The sequence below is a fragment of the Myotis myotis genome, unplaced genomic scaffold (genome assembly GCF_014108235.1).
Source record: "Myotis myotis isolate mMyoMyo1 unplaced genomic scaffold, mMyoMyo1.p scaffold_m19_p_7, whole genome shotgun sequence".
NCBI lineage: Eukaryota > Metazoa > Chordata > Mammalia > Chiroptera > Vespertilionidae > Myotis > Myotis myotis.
In genome coordinates, this window is record NW_023416379.1 from 84,705,277 (window position 1) to 84,730,387 (window position 25,111).

The following is a 25,111-nucleotide window of genomic DNA, read 5'->3' on the forward strand; positions in this document are numbered from 1 at the left end:
ACTGATTTAGGATTTTTCCCATAATTTAATTCATCAAATGAACTAAATTCAAAAGGGTCAGAACCAGGACCCTTTGCACAGAAAGGGGCAGAAACCCAGCTCCCATCTTCAGCAAAAAGGACTTGTCAGAAGACAGAGTTAGGTCTCAGAATTGAAGGAACCGTTAAGGAATCAGGCAGTTCTGGGGCCTCCGGGACTAGGACTGGGGACTGAAGGTCGCCAGGTGCTCTCTGTCACCGCGCACTCCTGCTGGTCTCCACCTGGTCCCCTTCCCCTGCTGCAGACAGGTCCTTTCCTTGGGAAGGGAAATAGCTGCCTTCAGTAAGGGATCCCTATGTCTTTCTGTCTACTTCCACTTGGACAAACCCAAGGAGGACTCTGATTGGCTTGCAGCAGGTGGCCACCCTGAGCCAATCGCTCTGACCGATATAGGATACGCCTTTGGTCCAGAATCTATTATCAGAAGGGCTAGGGCAGCCCCAAACAACAGCTGCCTCACCTACCGCAGACCTCACACTGGCTAGGGACCAGGGATCAAAATGAGTAGCGAGCAGTCCCTGCCCCCTGAGGAGCTCACAGTCTAGTGTGGCTGTGGGGGGAGAGGGGTCAATCAGATGGCTGAAGTGACACAGGTGCTGGGGGTCTGATAAAGGGAGTGACAAGAAAGGCTGAAAGGTGTTGGAGAAAGAGGTGCTTGAGCTCAGGCCCCAAAGCAGCCCTGCTTCCTGAGCTGAAATGGGGGGGAGGGCGGGGGAAAGGCATTCCAAGCAGAAGGAACAGCATGAGCAAAGGCTGGGCAGCATGAACGAGCTGATGTGTGCCAGAGGCAGAGAGCGTCCAGTGGCAGAGTGCCTCCTCTGCCGAGCTGAGGAGCTGAGCTGTACCAGCGCGCAGTGGGGAGGCCTGCATTGGCAGCAGTGGGGAGGCCAGATGTGAGGGGACCACCCTGGATGCAGACCCAGGTGCTGGGCAGCTGAAGCTACCATCCAGGCAGGCAGCGAGGTCCGAGGTCCGGGCTGAGGCAGCAGCAGGAGGGAGATTATGGATGCTGGGTTGGGAGGCAGCGCCGAGGGGCTCCAACAGTAACCAGGTGTCGGGGGCAGGAGAAGAGTGGCGACTCCCGGCTTCCGGTTCAGTCATCTGGATGGCGAGGTAGGGTGCCAGGAGGAGGATTGGTTTGGAGGAGGCACCGACTTCTCTTGGGGGGCAGTTGAGTTTGAGGGGGCTGGGAGGCAGGCCAGTGGGCCTGCGATCCATCAACAGGAGTGAGGCAGGGCGAGTAGGCAGAACCCCGAGGAACCTCACCCAGGAGTGGGCAGAGGAGGGAGCCTGCGCCAGAGACTTTGGGGAAGAATGAAGAGAGAGGTGGGCCCTAACCGGTTTGGCTCAGTGGATAGAGCGTCGGCCTGCGGACTGAAGGGTCCCGGGTTCGATTCCAGACGGGGGCATGTGCCTTGGTTGCGGGCACATCCCCAGTGGGGGGTGTGCAGGAGGCAGCTGATCGATGTTTCTAACTCTCTATCCCTCTCCCTTGCTCTCTGTAAAAAATCAATGAAATATATTTAAAAAAAAAAAAAAAAAAAAGGGAGAGAGGTGGGAGGGGAGCCAAAAGGGTGGCAGCCTTGTGGTTGAGAGGGCAGGGGTCAAAGTCACCACCTGCCAGGGAGGGACCACACCTTATTTCATCTTTGTAACATTAATAACAGAGAGGCAAGGAGTTTGTTCATATCTTTTTAAATATACTTTGTTTTATATTTTATTCGTTTTTAATAGTAGATTTTTAAAAAATCATCTGGAACTAAAACTCTCCTTAGAAGAATCCTCTGTGTTGGGAAGTAATTTGCTTGCCAAAAACATTTTTGTAATATCTTTTTTTTGAAAACTCAAGAAGTTACTAAGTGAAAACAATCAACTCTGACCTTACTATGAGGTCAGTGGTTTCCACATTTGCTTTTCAAGTGACATCAGACTCGGTGGAATACGGAGGTTTCTGTGAACACGGGACAGTAGGGGCGCTGTTTCACTCCAGCCATGGGTGCGGAGCCCATGGAGGCTGATCGGCCCTTTCCTTTCTGGCGGGGGCTCCGGGCTCTGGGACCCACCCTGGGACTCCTCCTGCAGTGTCCTGCCCAGGGGAGGCTGCAGGCTCCAAACCGCAGTGAGAGAGGTTAGGGCCAGACCTCAGGAAGAAAGGCCGGGTCCTGAGACAGCGGGCATTAGTCCGTGCGGCTGGGCCCACCCAGTTCCTCAGGGTGCCCGCCTGGGCCCGGGCTGGGTGGGGTTGCCCAACACGTGGCCTCCCAGGATGGCGAGGCCTGACGGTACAGTGAGTGACGCCTGGAGAGCCGGCTCCAGGGCAACGCCCGCCGGTCCCTGGGGCTTCCCCTGCCAGGCTGGGCCCTGCTCCCCTGGGGGTGCTGCCAGGGATGCACTGGGCCTGAGGGGAATGCAGGAGTGCTTCAGGGAGCCCAGAGGCGGAGCTAGCAGGAACAGGGCCGGTCTGCTGTCTGTCCTCCTCTCTGGCTCTCTGTCCTTCCATCCAGCCCTGAACGCAGCCACTGCCGCCTGGAGATAGGGAAGGGCCGCACTCCAAGGTCCCCTCTCGGGTGTCCAGGGTGTCCTCTCCGCAGCCTAGGACCCTGTCCTTCCTCGTGCCTTCGCCCTCCAGGGCCCTTTTTCTGATGTGAAACTAAATATTATCCAATATTATCCATACTAGTCAAATGTTTTAGACCAATCCCCACAATGCCTGCATAGGAAGATGAGGAGACTGGAACTCAGACAGGTTAAGTAACTTGGCCAAAGGTCACATCACCGGCAAAGCCAGAAATGCAAAGTCATGTGCTGCCTCTCAGCAGCACCCTCCTGGCCACACCCTCCGAGGGGCCCTTACCCAGAAAGCCCCAGCTGGTGACTCCACAATTCCGGACCCAGTCTGTGACTTTGCATTTGATTTGCATAAGGGTGTCACAAATACAGAGCTATCTCCCCGACAGCCCCCCTTCCTTCTCCTCCTCTTTTTCTCTGTCTCACTCACGGGCACGCACAGCCAGGCTCTTCCTCCTCGAGATGCCTGGCGGGCTGGGGAGCGCCATCTGGTCTCCTCCATCTGCCCAGGAAACCTTCGCTGGTTCAGAGTGTTCCTTCCCACCCGGCACTCCTCAGGGCCCCAGGCCGGGGAGCAGAGCTGCGGGGAGGCCGCCTGGAGGAGTTGCTGTGTGCTGGGCAGCCCCTTTTCTGTCTGCAGTCTCAGGGCAGCGGGCAGGAGTGCACAAATGGGGGGAGGGTTCCCCAGCCCCAGATACATCCTCTCTCTTCTGTCTTCAGCCCCAGATTTAGCTGCCTTTTCACCTCCCACGACTTCCTGCTGCCATCTGGAGTGCTGGGAGGCTGGAGAACTAGAAGGAAGACTGGGGTGGGGGTTGAAGGGAGGGGGCCCAGAGCTCGAGCCCTCAGAGGGGAGGAGGAAAAGAAGGTGCTGGCACCCTGGACAGAGAGGGGGCCCAGTGCCCCCTTCCCTTACTCTCTCAGCGGCACTGTCCAAAACAGTAGCCACCAGCTACTTCCGATTTAGAAGGAAACAGAAACTCAGATATGAAAAAATAAATATAAAATATCTCGATAACTTTTAGATAGATGACATATTTAAACAATAATATTTTGGACATATTGGGTTAAGTATGAAATTAATTTCACCTGTTTCTCTCTGCCTTTTTAATGTGGCAACTGAAAAGTTTCAAGTGGTACGTGTGGCTTGCATTACATTTATTGGCCAGGAAGTTGCTGTTCTGTAAATACTTACTGCAGGGAGCTGTTTTGAACTAAATGGTTCTTTGTTATACCTCGGTCTTTTGGCTCTACACACGCCCATCCCTCAGCCTCAGAGAGGCAGTACAATGTAGGGGTAAGAATGTGAACTTGATAGACTGAATTTAGGTCCTTTCTTGTTTGTTTGCTTTTAAATATGTTTTTATTGGTTTTAGAGAGAGAAGAAGGGAGAAGGAGAAAAAGAAACATCAATGCAAGAGAGAAACATCCATCTGACCAACGACCTTTAGGTGCATGGGATGCCGCTCTCAACCAGCCAGGGCCCATTCTTGTTAGTTTTAAGCTGTGTGACATCCGGCAAGTCAGTTAACCTCTCTGTGTTTTAGTTTCACATCAGAAAAATGGGAATAATACAAGTGCTTATCTTAAAAAGGCTATTGCCAGGATTACATGAGTTAATATGCATACTAAGAAGAGTGTTCAGCATACAGCAACTGCTTGGACTGGCCATATCATTATCATTATCTAAAATACGGGGCTGTTCCTTGCTACAGTTTCATATGTCGACATATACTATGCCTCTCTGGGTCCATTCCCTCCTCCCAATCATCTTACCAATAACTGTCATCCTCATTTCACGGAGAAGGCACCTGAAACTCAGAGAGGTTCAGTAACTTGCCCAAAGCCACACAGCTAGTCAACGGGGTTTGCACCTGGATCTGCTCTCCTCCAGAGACTGCCTTAAGAACCACTCTGTGCTCTCTCTCTCTCGATAAATGCCCACCAAGACCCTCCAAAGTAACACCTCTACCCCCTCCTCTGACCCCAGGTTCCCACCAGCATCAAGGACCTGCCAGTGTGAGAAACTTCCTGTCACAAGGCCATCCCCACGGGGTCACCTGCCCCTGGGTTGCCAGTCATGAGCATGCAGGAAACCCTAACAACAGCATCAACCTCGCCTCAAGCTGCAGGCCAACCCTCGAGCTCAGGCTCGAAGTTCACAAAGAGCTCCCCAGCCACCTGGAAGTCCAGGGGTCCAAATCATGGGCCCAATGTGCGTCTGATGCGCAGGATCATCGCCGAGGATGCTGAGTGGTCACTGGCCATCGTCCCCCTGCTCACAGATCTCTGCATTCGACACATTGTCAAGAACTTCCGGAGTGAGTCTGTTGTGCCAGGAGCAGGAGGGAGAAGCCAGGAGCAGGGTGGATGGGGACAGCCTGGAGGAGAGGTCTCAGAGGCTGGGTCCTGGGCAGCCCCTCCCCTCCCACACAGAACTTCCCTTTGACCCCTGCAGCCAGGACAGTGTCTCCTGCTGTCCCCACTTCCAGGCCCCACTAGACTCCTGCCCGCAACATGCCCTCCATGCCTATGCCCTCTCCTCACCTTTCCCACTCTCTCCAACAAAACCCAGCCCAAACCCTAGTGACCGCCTCCTCCGGAAAGCCCTCCCTGGTTGACTGACCTTTATTTACGCTCTTGGAGTCTTCTGTGGCATGTATACGTTCTTGGTTTTTTTTTCTGCCCTCTGTGCACTGTAAATGTTCATACTTTTCAAAGACAAGTTGGATGGGGAGCTCTCTGAGGACAGGGCCATCTTTTTTTCTACAGCATCTATCACTACCTGACCTACAATATATTCCTTTGACTTGTTTATTGTCTGCCTCCCCTCATAAGAAGAAGCGGCTTCCTTCATTTCATTCACTCTTGAACCCTCAGCACTTAGAATAGTGTCTGGCACATAGTAGGTGCTCACAAAAATTTATTTTTTATTTAATTAATTAATAAATTTTTTATTTTATTTTATTATTTTATTATGAAAGAGAGGGCTAAGGGACTGCTTGGCTAGAGGAACCAAACATCCCCATTTGCCTGCCTCCTTAGGCTTTTATTGTAACAACAGCTTGAACTAAAATTAACTATTAGATACTATCAGTCGGGTAAGCAATCCTTGAGAAGACACATGTGTCTGCAGTGTCCTTTAAGAAGGCCGTCTGAAGACTAAGCATAAAGATTCCAGGAAAACACCCAGGGCTCAGACTTGTTTGGAAAAGTCAAGGCAGGGGCGGTTGTCTTCGGCCAACTCCTGCCCCATCCTCCCCACCTCTCCCCCTATTTTGTTTTGTTGGATGCAAAGGACAGAGGGAGGCAGTGAAGGATGCGAGTTCACTGCTCTAGTTCCAATTTTACAAATCTGCCGCCATTTTTAATCCTTCAAAAAACTTTTTTAAATTTTGAAATGAATGAAGCAAATCAAATTGGGAGCCTCTAAAGTCAGGACTTGTCCCTCCATCAGACTAAGTGATGACTGAGGGCTGGGCCTGAGATTCTTCCTCAGAATGGGAGCTCCCTGCGGCCAGATGCTGCGATGGCAACGTTCAGGGAAGGCAGGCCCCGAAGCCAGGGGCTGTGTCTACCCCTCAGATGGAAGCCTCCCTGGGAGTCAAGTCTGATTCCCTCTCGGTCTGGGCTCCCTGAGGGCAGGGGAGGGGCTTCCCTTCCCGCAGTGCCCCCAGGCAGGCCCAGCCCAGGGCCCCATGGGGTGGGGGTGGGGGGTCCCCAACACCGTGACTCCGGCTTTCCTCCCTCGGTCCCGAAGACAATCCGATCCTGACGCAGCTGCTCCCCGAGCACCAGCAGAAGGTCCTGCGCCAGCTGCCCCCGGACCTGCCGCTGGCCGTGACCGCCAACCTGATCGATGACGAGAACTACTGGCACCGCTGCTGCGAGCAGCGCTGGCCCGTGTGCCACCTGGACTGCCACGGCGGCAGCTGGAAACGCCTGTTCTTCGAGCGGCACCTGGAGAACCTGATCAAACACTTCATCCCGGACTCCACGGACCCCGCCGTGATCCTGGACCTGCTGCCGCTCTGCAGGAACTATGTGCGCAGGATCCGCGTGGACCAGTTCCTCCCGCCCGTGCAGCTGCGGCCCCTGCAGCACAGCGGGGACCAGTCGGACTCGGGCAGCGAGGGAGAGATGGAGGAGCCCTCCATGGACCACTACCAGCTGGGCGAGCTAGTGGCCGGCCTGAGCCAGCTGGAGGAGCTGGACCTGGTGTACGGCATCAAGGACTGTGGCATGAACTTCGAGTGGAACCTCTTTCTCTTCACTTACCGTGACTGCCAGTCCCTGGCAGCGACCATTAAGGCCTGCCACACCCTGAAGGTACCACTGCCCCTCGGCCTTGCCCCACTTCCAGTCTCGGCATCTCTCTGATCCCCTCTCACCTTCTGTGCCCCAGCTCTCCTCATCTTCCTCCTCTCCTTTTCTTAGTCACTGATCCAGTGTCCTTTAAAATATATATATAATTTTATTTATTTATTTATTTTTACAGAGAGGAAGGGGGAGGGATAGAGAATTCGAAACATCAATGAGAGAGAAACATCGATCGGCTGCCTCCTGCACATCTCCTACTGCGGATGTGCCCACAACCAAGGTACATGCCCTTGACTGGAATCGAACCTGGGACCCTTCAGTCCGCAGGGCGACGCTCCATCCACTGAGCCAAACCGGTTAGGGCTCGAGTGTCCTTTTATGCACCCTGCACCCAGCCGGGTTCTGAGGATGCAGAGATGAGGGAGGCACTGCCCTCCCAGCTCACCAGCTATTTATTCCTTCGACAAACATCTGCGCTCCGGGCCCTGTCCTAGGTGCTGAAGATTCCGCATTGAGCAAAATCATACCACTTGTGCCCTCTAGAACGTCTAGTGCGATGAAAGACACTAATCAGCAATCATGTGAATGTAAAACTGCAACTAGGATATTTGCCAGATTTAGAAGAGAGAAAAAAAAACACTACAGATAAAGGGCGTCCAGTTAAATTTGAATTCCAGATACATACTGAATGATTTTTTAGTATAAATATGTCCCAAATATTCTGGTTGGAAGAGGGAGAGCCTGCCAGGAAATCAGAGAAGGAAGAAAAGGGGACACCGGCTTGTGTGAGCCCAGGGAGGAGTGCGTCTCAGGAAGAAAGGATGAGCCCTGGCTGGTTTGGCTCAGTGGATAGAGCATCAGCCTTCGGACTGACGGGTCCCGGGTTTGAATCCAGTCAAGGGCACATACCGGTTGCGGCTTGATCCCCGGCCCTGGTCAGGAGCAGGGGCAACCGATCCATGTGTCTCTTTCACATCATGTTTCTGTCTCCCTCCCTCCTTTCCACTATCTCTATTAATCAATGGAAAAATCTCCTCCGGTGAGGAGTAACAAAAAGAAGGAGGAGGAGAAGGAAGAGGAGGAGGAGAAGGAGGAGGAGGAGGAGGAGAAGGAGAAGGAAGAGAAGGAGGAGGAAGAGAAGGAGAAGGTAGAGAAGGAGGAGGAAGAGAAGGAGGAGGAGGAGGAAGAGGAGGAGGAGGAGAAGGAGGAGGAGAAGGAGAAGGAGGAGGAGGAGGAGAAGGAGGAGGAGGAGGAGGAAGAGGAGGAGGAGGAGGAGGAGGAGAAGGAGGAGGAGGAGGAGGAAGAGAAGGAGGAGGAAGAGGAGGAGGAGGAGGAGGAAGAGGAGGAGGAGGAGGAGGAGAAGGAGGAGGAGGAGGATAAAGAGGAGGAGAAGGAGGAGGAGAAGGAGAAGGAGGAGGAGGAGGAGAAGGAGGAGGAGGAGGATAAAGAGGAGGAGGAGGAGGAGGAGGAGGAAGAGGAGGAGGAGGAGGAGGAGGAGGGGAGAGCATGAGCCCTAGCTGGTTTGGCTCAGTGGATAGAGTGTCAGCCTGCCAACTGAAGTTTCTCAGGTTCAATTCCTGTCAAGGGCACATGCTCCTGTTGTGGGCTCAATCCCCAGTGGGGGGCATGCAGGAGGCAGCCAATCAATGATTCTCTCATCATTGATGTTTCTATCTCTCTCTCCCTCTCACTTCCTCTTTGAAATCAATAAAAATATATTTTTTAAAAAGGAAGAAGAGCGGGTGACCAGCAATGGGTGGAGTGGAGCTGAGGCCTGGACTTAGCAAATGCGGAGGTTACTTGGGGGAGGGGGTAGCTCTGTCAGTGGAGTGCCAGGAGCAGAGGCCAGATCGGCGTGCTGGAGTGGTTTATGGAGAGAGTGGGAAGTGAGGAAACTGGATGTCAGTGATCAACATTTTCAAGAACTTGGCTGTGAAAGGGGAAGAAGGTAGAGTAGAAATAGCTGATGGGGGGTGGGGTGGGTTTTCTTAAGAAGAAACTTGCATGTGTTTAAAACCAATGAAAATTTCCATCCAATTGCAAGAAATGGGTTTAATCCAGGACAGAGGGTACAGGCTCATTGACCGTGGAAGGTTCCTGAGAAGGCAGGAGGGTGGGATCCAGGACTGAGACGGGGCGGTCGGCCCTGGGCAGAGGGAAGAGTGGGTGTGGTGGGATGTTGTGTTCGGTATAGGAAGATGGAGGGTTCCCATTCAATGGCTGGGGAGGCAGGAGGACATTTACCTGCTGAGAGGAGGCTTTAGGGTGACCCCTGAAGTTTGAGGAGGTTGGAGAAGGCTGAAAGTGTTGTAGATTATGAGAGAATATGTTGGCCAGAGACACAGAGTTGAGTGAGCACACAGTACTGAGGGCTATTGGTGGTTCCAGCAAAACCAATCAGTTCTATCACAGGACATTTTCCCTTTCTTCCTTCCTTCCTTCCTTCCTTCCTTCCTTCCTTCCTTCCTTCCTTTCTTTCTTTTTTTTTTAAAAATATATTTTATTGATTTTTTACAGAGAGAAAGGGAGAGGGATAGAGAGTTACAAACATCGATGAGAGAGAAACATTGATCAGCTGCCTCCTGTGGGGATGTGCCCACAACCAAGATACATGCTCTTGACCAGAATTGAACCTGGGACCCTTCAGTCCGCACGCCAACGCTCTATCCACTGAGCCAACCGGTTAGGGCTGTCACGAGACATTTTCCATCATGTCAGTTGCCTGGGCACAGACACGCAGAAAATAAGAGAGTGGGCTGGACCCAGCTTGGAGCCTTGCGAGGCAGATGCAATGAAAAGGTGAGAAACGAAAGACTCTCCGCTGGCTAAGGGGGTGTGAAGAAAGGAGGGGACTAGTGGGTAGGGAGGGAGCGAACAGCCAGCCACTCCGAGACCCCAAGTAAGAGGGAGGAGTGGAACAGCTCAGTGAGAAGGAAAGGGATGGGGGCTCCCGTCTCCCATGTTCATAATGCTAACCCCACGCCCTTTCTTTATCTCTTTACTTCATCCCATCCATTTCCCGGTTCTCACCCTTCCCACTTTCTCCTGGTTCTTACCCTGAGTGCCTCTCCTTGCCATGGTGGATCTTGGCCAGCTGAGGAGGGTCCGGCAAGGGGCTGCTGGGTCAAACAGGCCTGGATTCCAAACCTGCCTCCACAGCTCAATCACAGTGTGACTGGGCAAGTGATACGTCCACCCTCTGCCTCCATTTGCTGTCTGTAAAGTGGAGAGGACTCATTCTACCTCACTGGGATGCTGAGGCTGAGAGATAATGGTTATGACACCTTCTAGCAGCATGCCCAGCGCATAGTCATTACTCAAGAAATGGTAGCCTTTCCCCCCTACCAGCCGTTCAGTTCTGCCCCACTCTGCCATGTTAGGCAGGCCAGCGAGGCAGCCAACACAAGGTGAGCAGAACCTCAGCCTCCCTGCGGCTCCCTCTTCTACCTGCAGAAGGCAGACAGGCAGGCAGGCAGGCAGGCAGGCAGGCAGATGATCCCTGGCTACCAGGTGCTATGGACCCTTTACCTGCCCACAGATCTTTTTTTTTTTTTTTTTCTGCCCATAGGTCTTTAGGCTGACCCGAAGCAAGGTGGATGACAACAAGGCACGCATCCTAATTCGCAGCCTCCTGGATCACCCGGCCCTGGAGAAGCTGGACCTGTCACACAACTGCATCGGGGACCGTGGCGCTCGTGCGGCCGCCAAGCTGCTGAGCCACAGCCGCCTGCGTGTGCTCAACCTGGCCAACAACCAGGTGCGTGCGCCTGGTGCCCAGTCGCTGGCTCACGCCCTGGCACACAACACCAACCTCCTCTCCCTCAACCTGCGCCTCAACTGCATTGAGGATGAGGGCGGCCAGGCACTTGCCCACGCCTTGCAGACCAATAAGTGCCTCACCACGCTGCACCTTGGTGGGAACGAGCTGTCGGAGCCTACGGCCACACTCCTCTCCCAGGTGCTCTCCGTCAATACCACACTCACCAAAATCAACCTGTCCTGCAACCACATAGGACCGGTGAGCCACAGCTCCTGGAGAAGGGAGGGCCACGGGGAGGCCCTGGGCCTTGGGGGTGGGGGTAGAACCCAACTGTCATGGGGCACTTACCAGGTGATTGTTAAAATCACGGCCGTACCTAGTTCAAATCCCAGCCCTGCCATTTAGCACTTTGGGCCTTCATTTTCTCATCTGTAAAATGGGGATAGTAACAGTATCTACCTCAAAGTGTACTGGGAGGATTAAATTAGTTATACTGTAAAGCAATTAACCATTGCAGGCACTGGCTCGGTCTTTACTAATTGCTATCTGTTACTCAGGGTTATAGACTATGCTTGGTATCCACTATCCATTGTTTTCCTCTCACCCTCACTGTTATCTGGTAAAATGCGTATTCTTAACCTCACTTTACAGATGGAAAATTGAGTCTCAGAGACGTTAGTGAGTTGCCTGAGAGCATCCAATCAGTAGGAGGTGGCAAAGCTGTGATTAAACCCAGGACTGATCAAAAGCTGGGGTTCTTTCCAATAGACAAATGTCTCTCAAATTTCCTTAATCAAGTTGCAGAGTAAGAAATGCAGTTTCTATGAACAGCTGGTGAACATATACAAGGATGTAATATAATTGAAATGCACTGTTAACTGCTTGGTATATCTGCTGATGTTTTCCTTTATCGTCTACCTCATTTTTTAAAAAAATAAATGCTTCTGTATTACATTGACTTTGCAATGTCCCATTATCAGAAGCCCCAGGGTTGGGGGTCCTGGGGTTGGAAATTCCTTGGCTCAGTGCCAGCCCCTGCTCTGCCGTCCCAGCCACCTGCCGTGTCCTCTCTGGGCTCCTTGTGTGGCCCCAGGATGGCTGCTGCAGCTCACAGAGGACAGAATGGAGAAAATGTCAGCGTGCTGCACAAATAGGCTAAGCACTGTTCTGTGGAACTCCTGTTCCAGTCACCTCTCTCTGTAAATACGTATATGAGTGTGTGTGGTCCTGGGTAGTGATGTAAACAAACGACCCTTTCCCTCTGCTCCTCTCCCAGGACGGCGGGAAGCAGCTCCTGGAAGGCATGTCAGACAACAAGACGCTCCTGGAGTTTGACCTGCGTCTGTCCGATGTAGCCCAGGAGAGCGAATACCTCATTGGCCAGGCCCTCTGTGCCAACCGCGAAGAAGCCCGCCAGCGGGGCTTGAATCCCAGCCACTTCTCAGCACCACTCACTGCCAAGGGCCCTGAGAACCCTGTGGGATAGGAGAGGGGCCAGGGCTGAGGCAGTAACCACCCTGGGCCACTGCCCTACCCCCCACCCCCCCGGTCATGCCCCTTGTGCCTGCTGCAGAGTGTCACACTGGAACACAGGGAGTGGGGGAGACCACGAAGATCCTGGGGTGTGATCAAAGGTTGAGTGCATGTATACATATGTTTCCTGTTAGGATTATGATTGCCAGGATGTAAGTTCCCCATTCTATATAGAATAATAAAATTTCATCAAGAATCTGAACAGTGCCCAGCCGGCATGGCTCAGTGGTTGAGCATCAATTCCTGGTCAGGCCACACACCCAGGTTGCAGGTTCGATCCCCAGTGTGGGGTGTGCCGGAGGCAGCTGATCAATGATTCTCTCTCATCATTGATGTTTCTCTCTCTCTCTCCCTCTCCCTTCCTCTCTGAAATCAAATATATATATATATATATATATATATATATATATATTTTTTTTTTTTTTTAAGGGTTGTGTGTTTGAAGATGTGAGGAGGGGGACGGACCTAGGGTAGGGGGAGAAGGAGTATTAAATAGGACCCAGACCACAACCCAGGGAGATGGTATTATTAGAACCCCTGAAATAAACTACTTCTTCCAGGTATAAGGAGAGGCAGAGAGAACTCTGAGGGGCTGTGCCTGCCCAGACTCCCCAGGGGGCCACCCATAACCCTGACCCTCATTCACATCTTCCTCTTTACTGAACAGATCTTTGACCTTTTAACCTCCTCTCTCTCTCTCTCTCTCTCTCTCTCTCTCTCTCTCTCTCTCTCTCTCTCGTTCTCCCTGTCCCAAGTCCTGCTACAACAGAACTTTGGCCTGGCTCTTCCACCCTCGCCCCTGCAGATCCCATCTCCCTACTGCCTGACTCTGCTTAAGTAACCCAGTTCCACAGACCATGACATCCCCTAACCTTCCCCACAACCTGAGAAGAGGAAACAGGCGACAGGAGGGACTCAACTGGGCCTCCCCAGAGAGCTTCTCCTGGGAGAGGGAGACGGTGGGGGAAGTGCCACGCTGGGAGGGGAAGTCAGTGAGTCATCCGAAACTTTATTTTCCACCAGTTTGATTTGTACAATCTTTGCGCTTGGAAATCCATGACAGAAAGGCCACAGTGTGATGCACCCAATTGACAGAGACCTGTCTTCCCAGCCAGGCCACGCCCACCCCACAAGCCCTTGTGCCCAGGACACATGAAGCCTTCCAGGTGCCCGCCAGGAGACCCCATCCCTCTGTGGCTGCCACACCCACAGAAACCACATCCACCCAGGAGGCCACGCGAGGACCTGACTCATGGCTCCAGGCTGAGCCCCATCTCCCATCCTCCTCAGGCTGAGGGACTCCAGAACCTCCAGATCTGTTTTCAAAGGGTGGGCCATGGGCTGCCACCACAGCCTCAGGGTGCCTGCTCTCTGAGGACTCCTTCCAACAAGCAGGCGCTGAGCAGAGCACCAAAGGGGGCTTGGGAGTGACTGCACATGTGTGCCTGTCCGGGCAACCAGAGCCTGTCTGTGCCTGACACCCTCTGACAGTTCTAGAGTGCAAATGCGTAGGTGTGAGGGTGAGTGTGTGAGTGTGTGTGTGTGTGTGTGTGTGTACATAGCCACAGCTGCTAGCAGAGGTTCTAATTAGAGAAACAAGAACATTCAGTGTAAAGTTTAATTTTAGAGAGTAATTAATTTTCTGGTTTTTCTTTACCCTGGCAATCAATAAAGCTACCAAGGAAATAGACCAAAGAATTGGTGTCTAAGTCTGTGCGCGTGTGGGAGGTGAGGCTGTCTGTGTGAGACCTGGGCAGAAATGGTCAGTCCAGGCAAAAGTAGTAATAGGGCCTCCCTTCACCTCCTCCCAGCGTTGACTCTGTCTCAGAAATGAGCCCGAGCCCGAGGGAGGCGGAGCTGAGTTCCTCCCTCCTTGGAGCCAGGAGCGGGCCGGGCTGCCGCCACACAAGGGCAAGACATGCCAGCTGGCCAAGGACTGGGGCCTGAGGCCACAGCTCACCATCTGTACCTCACAGATGTCTGCTCAGAGGAAAAAGGGGTGCTCCGACCGCCAGGCCCCCGAGGAGCACAGACTCAGGGTCCAGGCGGGTTCAGTGCTGGCAGGCAGGCAGGCAGGCACGGCTGCCCAGGGAATTATAATGGCAGCTGTTCCCTCCTGCCCAAGCCTCCCCTTCGGCCCCCTCTCCCTTCCCATTCAGCCATCTCCACGGGAAAATAAAGCCCAACCGCATGGGCCACAGAGTGTGGTGGCCCCACAGTCTGTGCCTCCCAAGCTCCCCCCGGAAAAGGAGGGCAGGGGAGCCAGAGATGTTGCATAGGTGCAGGCCACGCCTTGGAGGCTGCAGGCCGGCCTGGCTGGAGGGAGGAGGAAGCTCTGATGGATGGCCCCGGAGAAGTGAGAAGCATCAGGGCTGAGCAATGCCAGGCGGCCCAAGGGCTATCCTCTCCAGCTTGAAATATGAGCTCCACCCCTAGGCTCTAAGTCGGCTGTGAAAACTTTAGCCTGGAGAGTTGGGAGGGTGGGGGTGGGAGGATTGCACACCGACATGCACACAGAAGCACATAGGGTGAGAGTGTAGGGAGTGAAGGCGACATCAGAGCTCTGGGGGAACCAGATGTGGGGCCAGGGCCCTGTGGTGGTGATGGCAGGACGCCCCTTTGAAGAACCTGGGACACAACAGGGCTGCTTCAGCTCACCGGATAGGGGAGGGGGGAGGGGTCGGGCAAGATTTAGAGAATTCCTGGCTCTGACCTGCCACGGGAATTGAGTGTTTCTCCAACTGGGACTTGTGACAATGTCCTCAGCCCTGCAGGGGCAATGTGTGGGCCACCCCTTTCACTCCGCCCTCCACTGCCCTCTCCTCTGACTCCCATCTGCTTCCAGAGCGCCCGTCACTCAGGTCTCTCTCCCAATCTCCCCGCTCAGCCATGCACCTTGGCCAGCTTTACGGAATGCTGCGTGGCTGGGATCTCACTCCCTCTGCAGGGAGTGCCCTTCCAGAAGCCAGGGGAGGCGGCTGCTGCCCAGAGGCCTCAGGAAGGACCGAGGTACACTGTCCTGCCCTTGGCCCCCTGGCAGCAGCTCTCAGTGCCAGGGAGCAAGAGGGGAGGGACGGGAGGGGCATCTGTGTGGGGTGCGGTCTCCCTGGGACCCAAACTCCAGGGGCCCAGTGAGATAAACAACAGAGATGGGAGTGGCAGAAAGGAAACCCCGGTCTCTGGGGCACACGCCAGGAGGAGGGTAGCAACGTGTCCAAGGTTTTGAGATGGGGGCTGACACCGGGCCCAGCCTCAGACCCACTGAATTCATTAGCTGGTTGGAAGCCAGCCGGGCTGTTCACCAGACCACGGCCCCTTGGTAGAGAGTGGGGCTGGGGAGCCAGGCAGTGAAAGAGGGAGAGCCCCAATTTCCCTTCCCCGCCGCCTCTGAACCTCCCCAGCCTCTCACTTAAGACGAGGCCCAATGCGGGTCCCACAGCACAGCCGCCACCTAACAGTCAGAAGGCTGGGTGGGAACCTGGAGTGTGCGTGTAGGGAGGAAGGGGTCCCCTTAGGAACTCGGGGGCGGGGCTGGAAGGAGCCGACTCCGCCCCAGTGGAATTCTCTGCCGACCCCTCCCACCCATCTTTCTCGTTATGTACAGGGAAGGCGGGGGTCTCAGCCCCATGGGGTCTGTCCCGCTCACCCTTGCCTCCCTCCACCCGCTCCGTGCTCAGCACAGCCTGTCATCATCGAGACACAGTCCGGCAAGGGGCAGCAGGGAGGCCAGCGGGCTTGTCGAGAGCCATTGGTCACAGTGAGGTCTCCACGCAGGAGCCGTGGCGGTGCAGCGGCCGGTGGCTGTGGCCCAGGCACCCCTCCTGCCGGTGCACGATGAGTACCGGAAAGTAGAGGGCGTCGTGGTAGGGCGGCGGCGGCCCGGCCTCCTCCTCGTCGTCCTCGTCGTCCCCCATGCTGGCCTGGCTGGACAGCCGCGTCTGCTCGGTGGGGCAGCTCGCCTCGTTGACGCTCCCGCTCCGGCTGCGCCACAGGCAGCTGCGCCGCGAACCGTAGAGGCGCCCGAGCGAGAAGCGGCTGCCCCCGCAGCCCGGGCCTCCGCCGGGCCCCGGGCCGGCCCGCGGGCTGGCGCAGATGCTCAGGGCGCTGCGCGAGAAGATGGACGAGCTGCTGACGGCGCGCTGGCAGTGCTCGCAGCTGCGCCGGTAGGGGGCCACGCCCGCCGCGCCCGGGCCGCCCACCCCGCCGTAGCGGCAGGAGGACGCGTAGCCGCCGGCCGCGCCCCCGGCGCCGCGCGCCGCCAGCCCCGCCAGGTCCATGAGCACCGCCTCCGAGTAGCTGGGCACGAGCTGCTGGTTGGAGCGGATGTGCCACTCCAGCTCCGTGCTGTCCACCGTGTTGACCCGCGGCAGGCGGTGGGTGAGCGGGGGCAGCAGCTCGTCGCTGGGGCTCAGGCCGCCGCCCGCGCTGCTGGCGGAGCCCGGGCCCTCCAGGCCGAAGAGCTTCTCCACGTGGTAGTGCGCGTAGGCCGTGCGGTACTCCGCCAGCACGCGCAGCGGCCACGACAGCGTCAGCAGCGCCGCCGCCCAGAAGGCCGAGGAGCAGGCGTACCAGGGCGGCCGCGCCGGGTCCGGGAAGGCCACCATGAACTCGCGGAAGTCCACGTTCTTGAGGTGCATGCCCTCGCGCGCCTCCATGTAGTCATCCAGGCCCTCGTTCTCGGCGAAGAAGCGCGCGCGCTGGCACAGGTAGGCGTTCTCGGCCTCCACGCTGGCGAAGCTGAAGCACTTGGTGAAGCGCAGCCGCGTGGCCGGCGCGCCCTCCAGCCCCACCAGCGCCTTGGAGACGTCGCGGACCCCGCAGCGCGCGTAGTCGAACTCGGCCTCCGCCACGTGCGTGTTGACGCGCTCGTGATAGACCTGGGGCGCCGCGGGGGAAGGAGGTGGGAGTCACTTGTCTGCTCATCCTCGCCCGCCCCCATCACTGCTCTTGTTGCCGGGTCAGACCCCACGCCTATCGGGGTTTTCATCCCGGTGGGAGCCGGGTAGGATCTTCTCTTCTGTTTTATAGAGAAACTGAGGCCCTCAGTTTAATCAGTGAGTTAGAGATGAGGGCAGCACTCAACCTCATTCCTACCAGTATGCGTTCTGATTTTAATTAAACTCTGCTTCCTTTGGGGGTCACGCCCTGGCCTCCAGCTTGCCTGGCTCTTTTGCCTGTGTCCATCGTCCCACACTGTCCCCTCCTCACCACAGCCTGCCCGTCCTCCCTTTTACAAGTGTGTTTCCAAATGGGCCCCAGAGGAGCTCCCTATCCAAGGCCTTTGTCTCCTGTCTCCCTGTTCACACCTTAGCAGTCACGTGGCCCCCCTCCTGATTCTTAAGGCCCCAGGCTGCCTCTGCTTCGCATCCCAGTACTGAGACTTAGATCGCCCTCATCTGGGAAAAATCTCATCCTCCTCTTCCTCCAAGTCTCTTTTTTAAAAAACATGTTTTTATTGATTTCAGAGAGGAAGGGAGAGGGAGAGAGCGATAGAAACATCAATAGTGAGAGAGAATCATTGACCAGCTGCCTCCTGCACACCCCACACTGGGGATTGAGCCCCCAACCCGGGCATGTGCCCTGGCGGGAATGGAACAGTGACCTCCTGGTTCATAGGTCAACGCTCAACCACTGAGCCTGGGCAGGGGAGAGGGGGTGTCCAGGGCTCTTAATATGCCTAATCCTGAAGGGCCTGGGAAGTGCTGATTGATTATCCCCACCTCCACCACTCTCCATGTGGCCTCCCATGCCTACCCCCACCTCCGGGAGCCTTGGACTTGGGACCTAGGGCCCTGGGCTTGAGCCTAGCATTACCACTTAGAAGCTGCAGACCTTAGTCAAGTCCCTGAGCTAAGGTCTCCTTACCTGTGCAAGAGGACTTGGTAGCAACCACCTCACTGAACAGGTGAGGGCATGCTGTGAGACTGTGCATATGAAGCTGCCTCCACCATTAAGCAATAAACAGTATAGACCCTGGAGCCAGACTGCCTGGGTTGAAACCCCAGCTCTGTCACACACTAGCTGTTTGACTTTGGGCAAGTTACATAACCTAGCCAAGGCTCGGTTTCCTCACCTGTAAAACGGGGATAATAGTTAACTACCTCATTGGGTCATCATGAGGGTTAAATAATTTGCTGTTTGTAAAGTACTTAGAGCAGCCTGCCTGCTGGTGTTTGCTGTTATTATTATGGTTGTTGTTACTGCCCTCCTGTTGCAGTGCCCACCAGAGCTCACTCACTGCTGCCTCTGCTCCTCCCCCTGGGGACAGTCAGGCACAGTTGGAGCAGATGTGCACCCTCTCCCATCGGAACTGACCAGTGCTCCCCTCCAGCCCCTCACCTGGGTGGTGGTGTAGGCATCTCCGTTGCGGTATCGAGTGACTTGGCGGGTGCGGCGGACATAGTGGTAGCTGATGGCCTTCCACCAGATGCAGGGTGTGGCCTGCTGCATGCGGCCCACACGCTCCCGGACACTGCTTACATCAACACGGTGCTGCAGCTCATGGCGGGCTTGGCAGTGCCAGCACTCCACCAGGTAGACAGCGTACAGCATGAGCAGGAAGGCCAGGGGGATGTAGACATAGCCGTTGGAGCAGGGGCTGTCATGGTACATGAGGCTGTTGCCCTGATAGGCGCTGCTGAAGGTGAGGCGGGTCACCGTGGTGACGTGGCACCAGGCCACGGCCCCCAGGCAGCCGTACATGAGCAGGGAGAGCAGCAGGCACTTCCAGTGGGACTCCCGGCAGAGGGACTTGGTGAAAGAGGGCTGGATGGGACGCTGCTACTCAGAGGGACAGGAAGAGGGGCCACGATGAGAAGGAAGTGGAACAGTGGCAGGACCCAGAACAGAGATGGATGCAGGGATGGCGGGGCAGAGGCCAGCATCAGAGATGACAGGCAGAGACCGGCAGGGATATGGAGAGAACATGGAAGACCGAGAGGGGAGCCAAGGACCAGAGATATACATAGAAGTGACCCAGAGTGAGCCATGGAGACAGGAAAAGGGAACAGAATGCCAATACAGGGAAGTGCAAAGAGACAGACACCCCAAGAAGCAGGAAGAGATCAGCGCCAGAAAGGGAGGGAGGAGGCCCAGGTGGCAAACACAGATGGATAGGGTGGCACCCAGAGAAACAGAGTCCAAGGACAGATGCAAAGGTGGCAATGGAACAGGAGAAAGTGGAGGGGAGGACAGGGGAGGACAGACAGGCATCAGCAAAGGCAGGTCCCCAGCCCAGACCCTTTCCAGATGCTTCACTGACACCACCTTCCCACTAACAGGTGGGGCCCTCACTTCCAGACGTTCAGTCCGACGCGACGATCTGGAGGCCACTCCTCTTTGGCCCATCCACCTCTGAGTCCCTCACAGACAATTAGCCTCATACCTCCTTTGGAGGGGGGCCCCCAGGAAACCTCAGGCCCGGTATCCTTCCCCATGCTCTGCACCCCAGGCCCTCTGTGAGTCTCCCTCTTATACCCTAGCATCCTTCCCCTGTTCTCAGATGGGAGGGAGGGGGCTGGTGTCCCTGAGCAAAAAGCAGTCCCGGAGGAGATATCTAGAAGGGCAGAGGCATGGACGGGGGTGGGGGGGGGCGTGAGGGGATGTAAAACCGGGGCTGAGAGTAGGAAGGAAGACATTTGCAGCTCAGTCATTTGTCAAGAGAGAATGGTTTTTGGTCCTCTCCGGGGCCTGTTCGATTGTTAAAGCACTCGGTGAGTTCTGTCCGACAGTCACCCCTCTGACTTGTTTACATGTCTGGCTCTGCCACTAGACTGGGTATTCCTGAGGGCAGGGCCCTGCCTCTGCATCCTGGCTGCCTACCATGGTGCTGGCACCCAACAGCCACTTAATAGATAGGTATTGAGTTGGATTTCTCGTGGTGTCTGGGCTTTCCCACCCCTCCCCCCTGCTGTCTAGCTGTAGGAACCTCGCACACACCCTCCTGCTGAGATCCTGACTGATTCCTTCAGTTCCCAGAGCCTGACCTGAAGGCTAGCCAGGGCAAGGGAGAAAGGGATGGAAAAGTGGGCCCTGGACTTGGTGTGAAATCAAAGGAAAGATCTGGAAGTGTAGAGGGCTAGGAACTAGCACACAGCATAAACAAACCAGATTAGAGTCCATGAACCTTTCGGGGAGCCTTGTCCTTGGGGGAGGGGGTGCATCTGTGCACCCTCCTGGGTGTGCACTTGTCACCGTGAGAGCGCACCTTACAGGCCCCCCCTCCCCCGCAGGCCCGTCTGCCTGTGCTTCTGCCCGGTACAGTGTGCGTGTGTGTGCACGGGAGGTGGGGTGCTCCTGGTACGCTCCTTAGTCTCTTTGTCTCCAGGTTCAGAGGACTGAAGAGGAAGGCCTCCAAGTAGGCATGTGCTTAGTCCCAGCACTGTGAAGGGGCCTGGTCGCAGGGTCCCCGGGGCAGGGGACTGCATGAACAGTGGCAGGAGGTGCACACACACACACACACACACACTCTCCTAGTGACGGGCTGGGGGAAGGCATGGGGGGAAGGTGGGTGTCGCCTCTCTACACATTTGACCTTCTTAGGACCCCAGCTCAGATGATGCCACTCCTTCCCCCTGGTATTCTCCTGCCTCTGTAGCCCCCACAAGTCGCCCTTCCTGGCCTTCAAGAGAGCATCCCCTCTGTGATCCAGGATCCCGGCCACTGTCCCCACCCGGATCTGCCCGGGGTCCGCGAGGCCCCGCCCCCAGGCCCCGCCCCCTGCCCAGGACCCCCGAGCCCCGCCCCTGGCGCGGCCCCTTCCCCGCCACCACGGACAGCTCCCGCCCGCCGGTGCGGACAGCTACGCGGGACTGCGGCTGCCGCGGCCGGCTCGGCTCGGCTCGGGGTGCGGGGCGCTGGCCGCGCTGCGGCGGAACCGGCGGGGGCCGCGCGGCGGGGGATGGGGGGCCAGGCTGCGGCCGCGCCCGGGGCAGGGGCTCCTCCGGCTCTCACCTCCTCTCGGGCGGGGCCCTCGTCCGCCGCCGCCGCTGCCGTGAGCTCCTCCGGGACCCCGGGGCCGCCACCGCCGCCGCCGCCGCCGGCGCTCTCTCCCGCGGCCGAGCCAGGGGGGGACATGGCGTAGAGGGGGCGCGTCGAGCTCAGGGCCTCCCGGGGGGCTGCCGGGGGCCGGGGGCATCCTGCGCGGGCCCTGGGGAGGGGGTGGGAGGGGGCGGGGCCCTCGCTGCTCCCCACCCCCCGCACGGGGGGAGGGGACCTGTAAAGGGCACCGGGGGTCAGGGTCTAGGGGGCTCGGGGTGGGCAGGCGGGCTGGGGGGCCGGGCTGGGGGGGCCGGGGCCGGGGGCGGGTGTCACCTTGAGGCCCGCGCGGCGCCGCTCCGCCTCCCGCCCGCTCCCGCCGCCGCCTTTTGTCTGAGCCGAGCTGAAGCCAGCGCGCCCCCCCTCTTCCTCCCAGCGCAGGAGCCCCGCCCCCAGCCCCCCCAAACTCCGCCTTCCCCAAGCCTACCGAATAACCACCCCCCAAAGAGGAGAAGCAACAGGGGCTCCCCGCACCCTTCCCCACTCCTAGCCCTACTAACCATGATCGGGGCGCGCGTATACACACACACACACACACACACACACACACACACACACACGCACGCACCATCCTGGGAAGATCTATGAAAGTGAGTCTTGGAACCCTAGGAAGATTCTTATTCCCAGTTGGGTGGTAAAGGATAAGGCAGGAGCCAGACCCAACTGAACCTGGATGGAGCAGGGCAGAAGGGCAAGGCTTGGAACTGTATGCGAGAAAGGACTAGCAGAGGGCAGAGAGGACACTGGAACCAGCCTACAGGGACCATGTTCCTTCCCTAGAAGCACAGCCCCAGAGAAGCAAAGAAGTGTGTACATTGTCCTGTGCTAGAGGTCAGGACACCAGAGTTTTAATTTTTTTAAAATCCTCACCCAAGGATATCCTTTCCATTGATTTTTTAAAAATATATATTTTATTGATTTTTTACAGAGAGGAAGGGAGAGGGATAGAGTTTGAAACATTGATCAGAGAGAAACATAGATCAGCTGCCTCCTGCACACCTCCTACTGGGGATGTGCCCGCAACCAAGGTACATGCCCTTGACCGGAATCGAACCTGGGACCCTTCAGTCTGCAGGCCAACACTCTATCCACTGAGCCAAGCCGGTTAGGGCTCCATTGATTTTTTTCAGAGAGAGTGAAAGGGAGGGAGAGGAGAGAAAGAAACATCTGTGTGAGAGAGACACATTGACTGGTTGCCTCCTGCACGCATGTACCCCAATAACGGTGGGGATGGAGGCAAGTACCCGCCCTTGACCAGGAATTGAACCAGCAGCCCTGTGGTCCATGGGCTGTTGCTCTAACCACTGAGCACCGGCCAGGGCCAGAGTTCTCATTCTTAATCCTGGCTTTCCCACTAACATGTTGTATGACCTTGGGCAAGTGCCTTCCCTTCTCTGAGCCTTTGTTTCCTCGTCTGTGCAGTGAGGAATTTGACCCGACAGTCTCTAAAGCTCTGACCTTCTCTGGGCGCAGGAGGCAAAATCACAGACCATAGACCAGGGTAGACTGCAGGCAGCCTACCCTCCTATGCCACCCACCCACACTTCTTTTCCCCGCCACACCTGGGACAGGAAGAAAGGAAACTGACATCCATTCATTTCTGAATGCACCCATTCAGTAAACAGGTATTAGGTACCTACTGTGCGCCCTTTCAGAAGTGAAACACACAATGTCCTACCCTCCAGGAGCACAGTCTAATGGGAAGGGGGACCTGGAAACCCATCATTATGACAGAACATGATCAATCTGTGTGCAGTCACTGTGGAATCCTACTGTGTGTCATGTGCTATATTGGAGTCTTTGACATATAGCAGGTGTTTCCCCGCTTACCTTTTAGGAACGGGGGCAGAGGGAAGGTGAGTGACTTACCCAAGGTAATAGTCACAGAGCTCGAATCTGGATCTTCCCCATTCAAAGTCCGTGGGGATATCTGGGAGTAGGAGTTTAGCTTGAGGCAAAGCCCGGATATCTGATCTTTGGGGATAGAGGACAAGCACACTGATCTGTTGGGGTGGTCCCACCACTCGCTGGGGCAGAAGGGCCAGTGCCTCCACTCTCTACACACTCACTCCCACTCTTGGTCCTGCCTCCATTTTCCTACTGTTCCCTTACCCGGCGAGGTGGAGGTGACTCTCTGTCAGCCAATTGCTTCAGAACTACCCAGCCTGCATGATCCTCCTCGTCAGTGAGCCCATCCTCCCTGCCCACACAGCGAAGGGTGTGCCCCTGAAGAGGTAGGGGTGCTCCTTCCCTCCAGTGGCAGAGGAGAAATCTCACCTGGCGACTCATTCCCATGTCTCCCGCCCATGCTTTTTAGAAAGTCCTGCCTCACAGCTAACTTTGACCCTTCCACTTCTGGTTTCATCCCCTTCCACCTCGTTCCGTCCTCGCTGTAGACAGAGCAGAGGTCCTGACCCTGACCTTTCCTAACCCAGATCAAAGCCTCACCCTCCCCAGTTAGTTGTTATACCCTTCCTCCTGTCCCCCACCTCCACGGCCTTCCCTTCCTCACCTCGGGTGGGGGGGGAGGGGCTGTGAAAGAGAGATAGCCCAACTCCTTTTGGCCAAACCCAGAGCTCCTAAGAGATTTTGAAAAACACCCCCCACCCCCCATCCATTCACACACATTACTTTTCCTTGAAAGCCCAGGGGAAAGAGGGGTGAAGGGAGGGGGCACAGAAGGAGCCAGCTGACCAGCTGGTCACCATGGCAACTGGGGCTGCTTCCTGAAGATGAGCAGGGCTGGAGTGGGTGGAGGCTGGGAGTGGGAGAACAACTAAGAGAACTAGAAAACACCAACAGATAAAGAGAAGAGGACCAGAAGGGCCCAGCCTCGAAGACTGGAGCTGAGGAAACAAAGTCGGGGCCCTGACCGCAGTCAAAGTCCCTTGGCCATCTTTCCAGATGGCACTGCATGGTCCTTCTCCCCATTCCTGAAGTTTCCCCAGAAGGGCTTCCGGCCGGAGTGTCGGCTAGATGCTGGAAGCAGTGAGTGACTCAAAGCTGACCTCATGTGGCCAGAAAAGGGACTGCCACACACCTGTTATGGTTCAGAGCCAGACATGGGCTGAAAAGGAGTAGGTTTTTCCTTAAATTCAACCTCTGTATGAATGAGAGATGTGGCCACTGAACATTCCCGAGTTCTCCTGTCCTTGCAAAGGGCTCATATGCCCCAAGCCCTGTAGGCATTCATAAAGGAAAAAATTAGAAAAGGTAAAAAAATTTCACTGGAAACAATTTTAAGTTTTGGATTAGGGGCAGGAGAGCCTGGCTCTGCACTTTGTTTGATCTTAGGAAAGTCAACTCACCCCTCTGGGCCCCAGCTTCCCAACTTTAAAATGGGGATAGTTCCAGATTTTGAACCCAAGTGGTCTGGGTCTGAGGTTTATACTTTTACTCCAGCTTTTGAGGATGGGAGAGGAAAGGGTCAGGGGAAGAAGTTGAAAACATCTGAAATTGCACTGACCCCATGGAAGGAGATGCCTTAATTTCCTTGGGCTTTTCCCTCATGGCTTCTTACAGCCTCATACTCAGCACATTCTCCCTCTCTGGTCCTCCAGGGGGATGGAGAGGAGTAGGTCATCTCCTCTCATCTGCTCTCCCCCCTCTCCTCTCGCCTTACTAATCCCCTCCTCCAGAGACTAGGTACTTCCCTCCTCCCCAGACCCCTTTCCTTCCCATTTCCAGTTCAAATGGAAACTTCCCTGCCCCTCTCCCCACTGTGTGCCCCCACACCACCCTCTTCCTGTCTTAGCACAATCACTGTGTTGTAATTGCCAGGGGCTCAGTGGGGTTGGTGGTTGGTGGATATGAATTAGTTACTGTGATACTCAGTTTTGCTTCCAGCAGAGAGAA

At 55.9% G+C, this 25,111-nt stretch overlaps 2 protein-coding genes across 3 annotated transcripts in view; one reads left to right on the top strand and one right to left on the bottom strand.

The window, feature by feature from the left end:
* Positions 1-12,467, top strand: part of TCTE1 (t-complex-associated-testis-expressed 1) — a 20,275-nt gene extending 7,808 nt beyond the window's left edge. Inside the window, exons 1-5 of one of the 2 annotated variants that reach the window (XM_036317582.1) lie at positions 2,188-4,058; positions 4,598-4,928; positions 6,368-6,936; positions 10,496-10,945; positions 11,964-12,467. In XM_036317582.1, coding sequence (XP_036173475.1) covers positions 4,688-4,928; positions 6,368-6,936; positions 10,496-10,945; positions 11,964-12,173 — 1,470 coding nt within the window. In that variant the 5' untranslated portion in view covers positions 2,188-4,058; positions 4,598-4,687 and the 3' untranslated portion in view covers positions 12,174-12,467. Of the gene's footprint in view, positions 1-2,187; positions 4,059-4,597; positions 4,929-6,367; positions 6,937-10,495; positions 10,946-11,963 lie in introns of those variants that run through there. The other variant, XM_036317583.1, reaches the window with a different exon arrangement.
* A 748-nt stretch (positions 12,468-13,215) lies between these two features.
* TMEM151B (transmembrane protein 151B) lies at positions 13,216-21,370 on the bottom strand. Its single transcript, XM_036318098.1, has 3 exons — positions 21,173-21,370; positions 18,560-19,000; positions 13,216-17,097 (listed from the first exon to the last, which is right to left on the bottom strand). Exons 1-3 carry the CDS (start codon positions 21,293-21,295, stop codon positions 15,973-15,975), a joined length of 1,689 nt encoding a protein of 562 aa, XP_036173991.1. The 5' UTR covers positions 21,296-21,370; the 3' UTR covers positions 13,216-15,972.
* Positions 21,371-25,111: the final 3,741 nt, after the last annotated feature.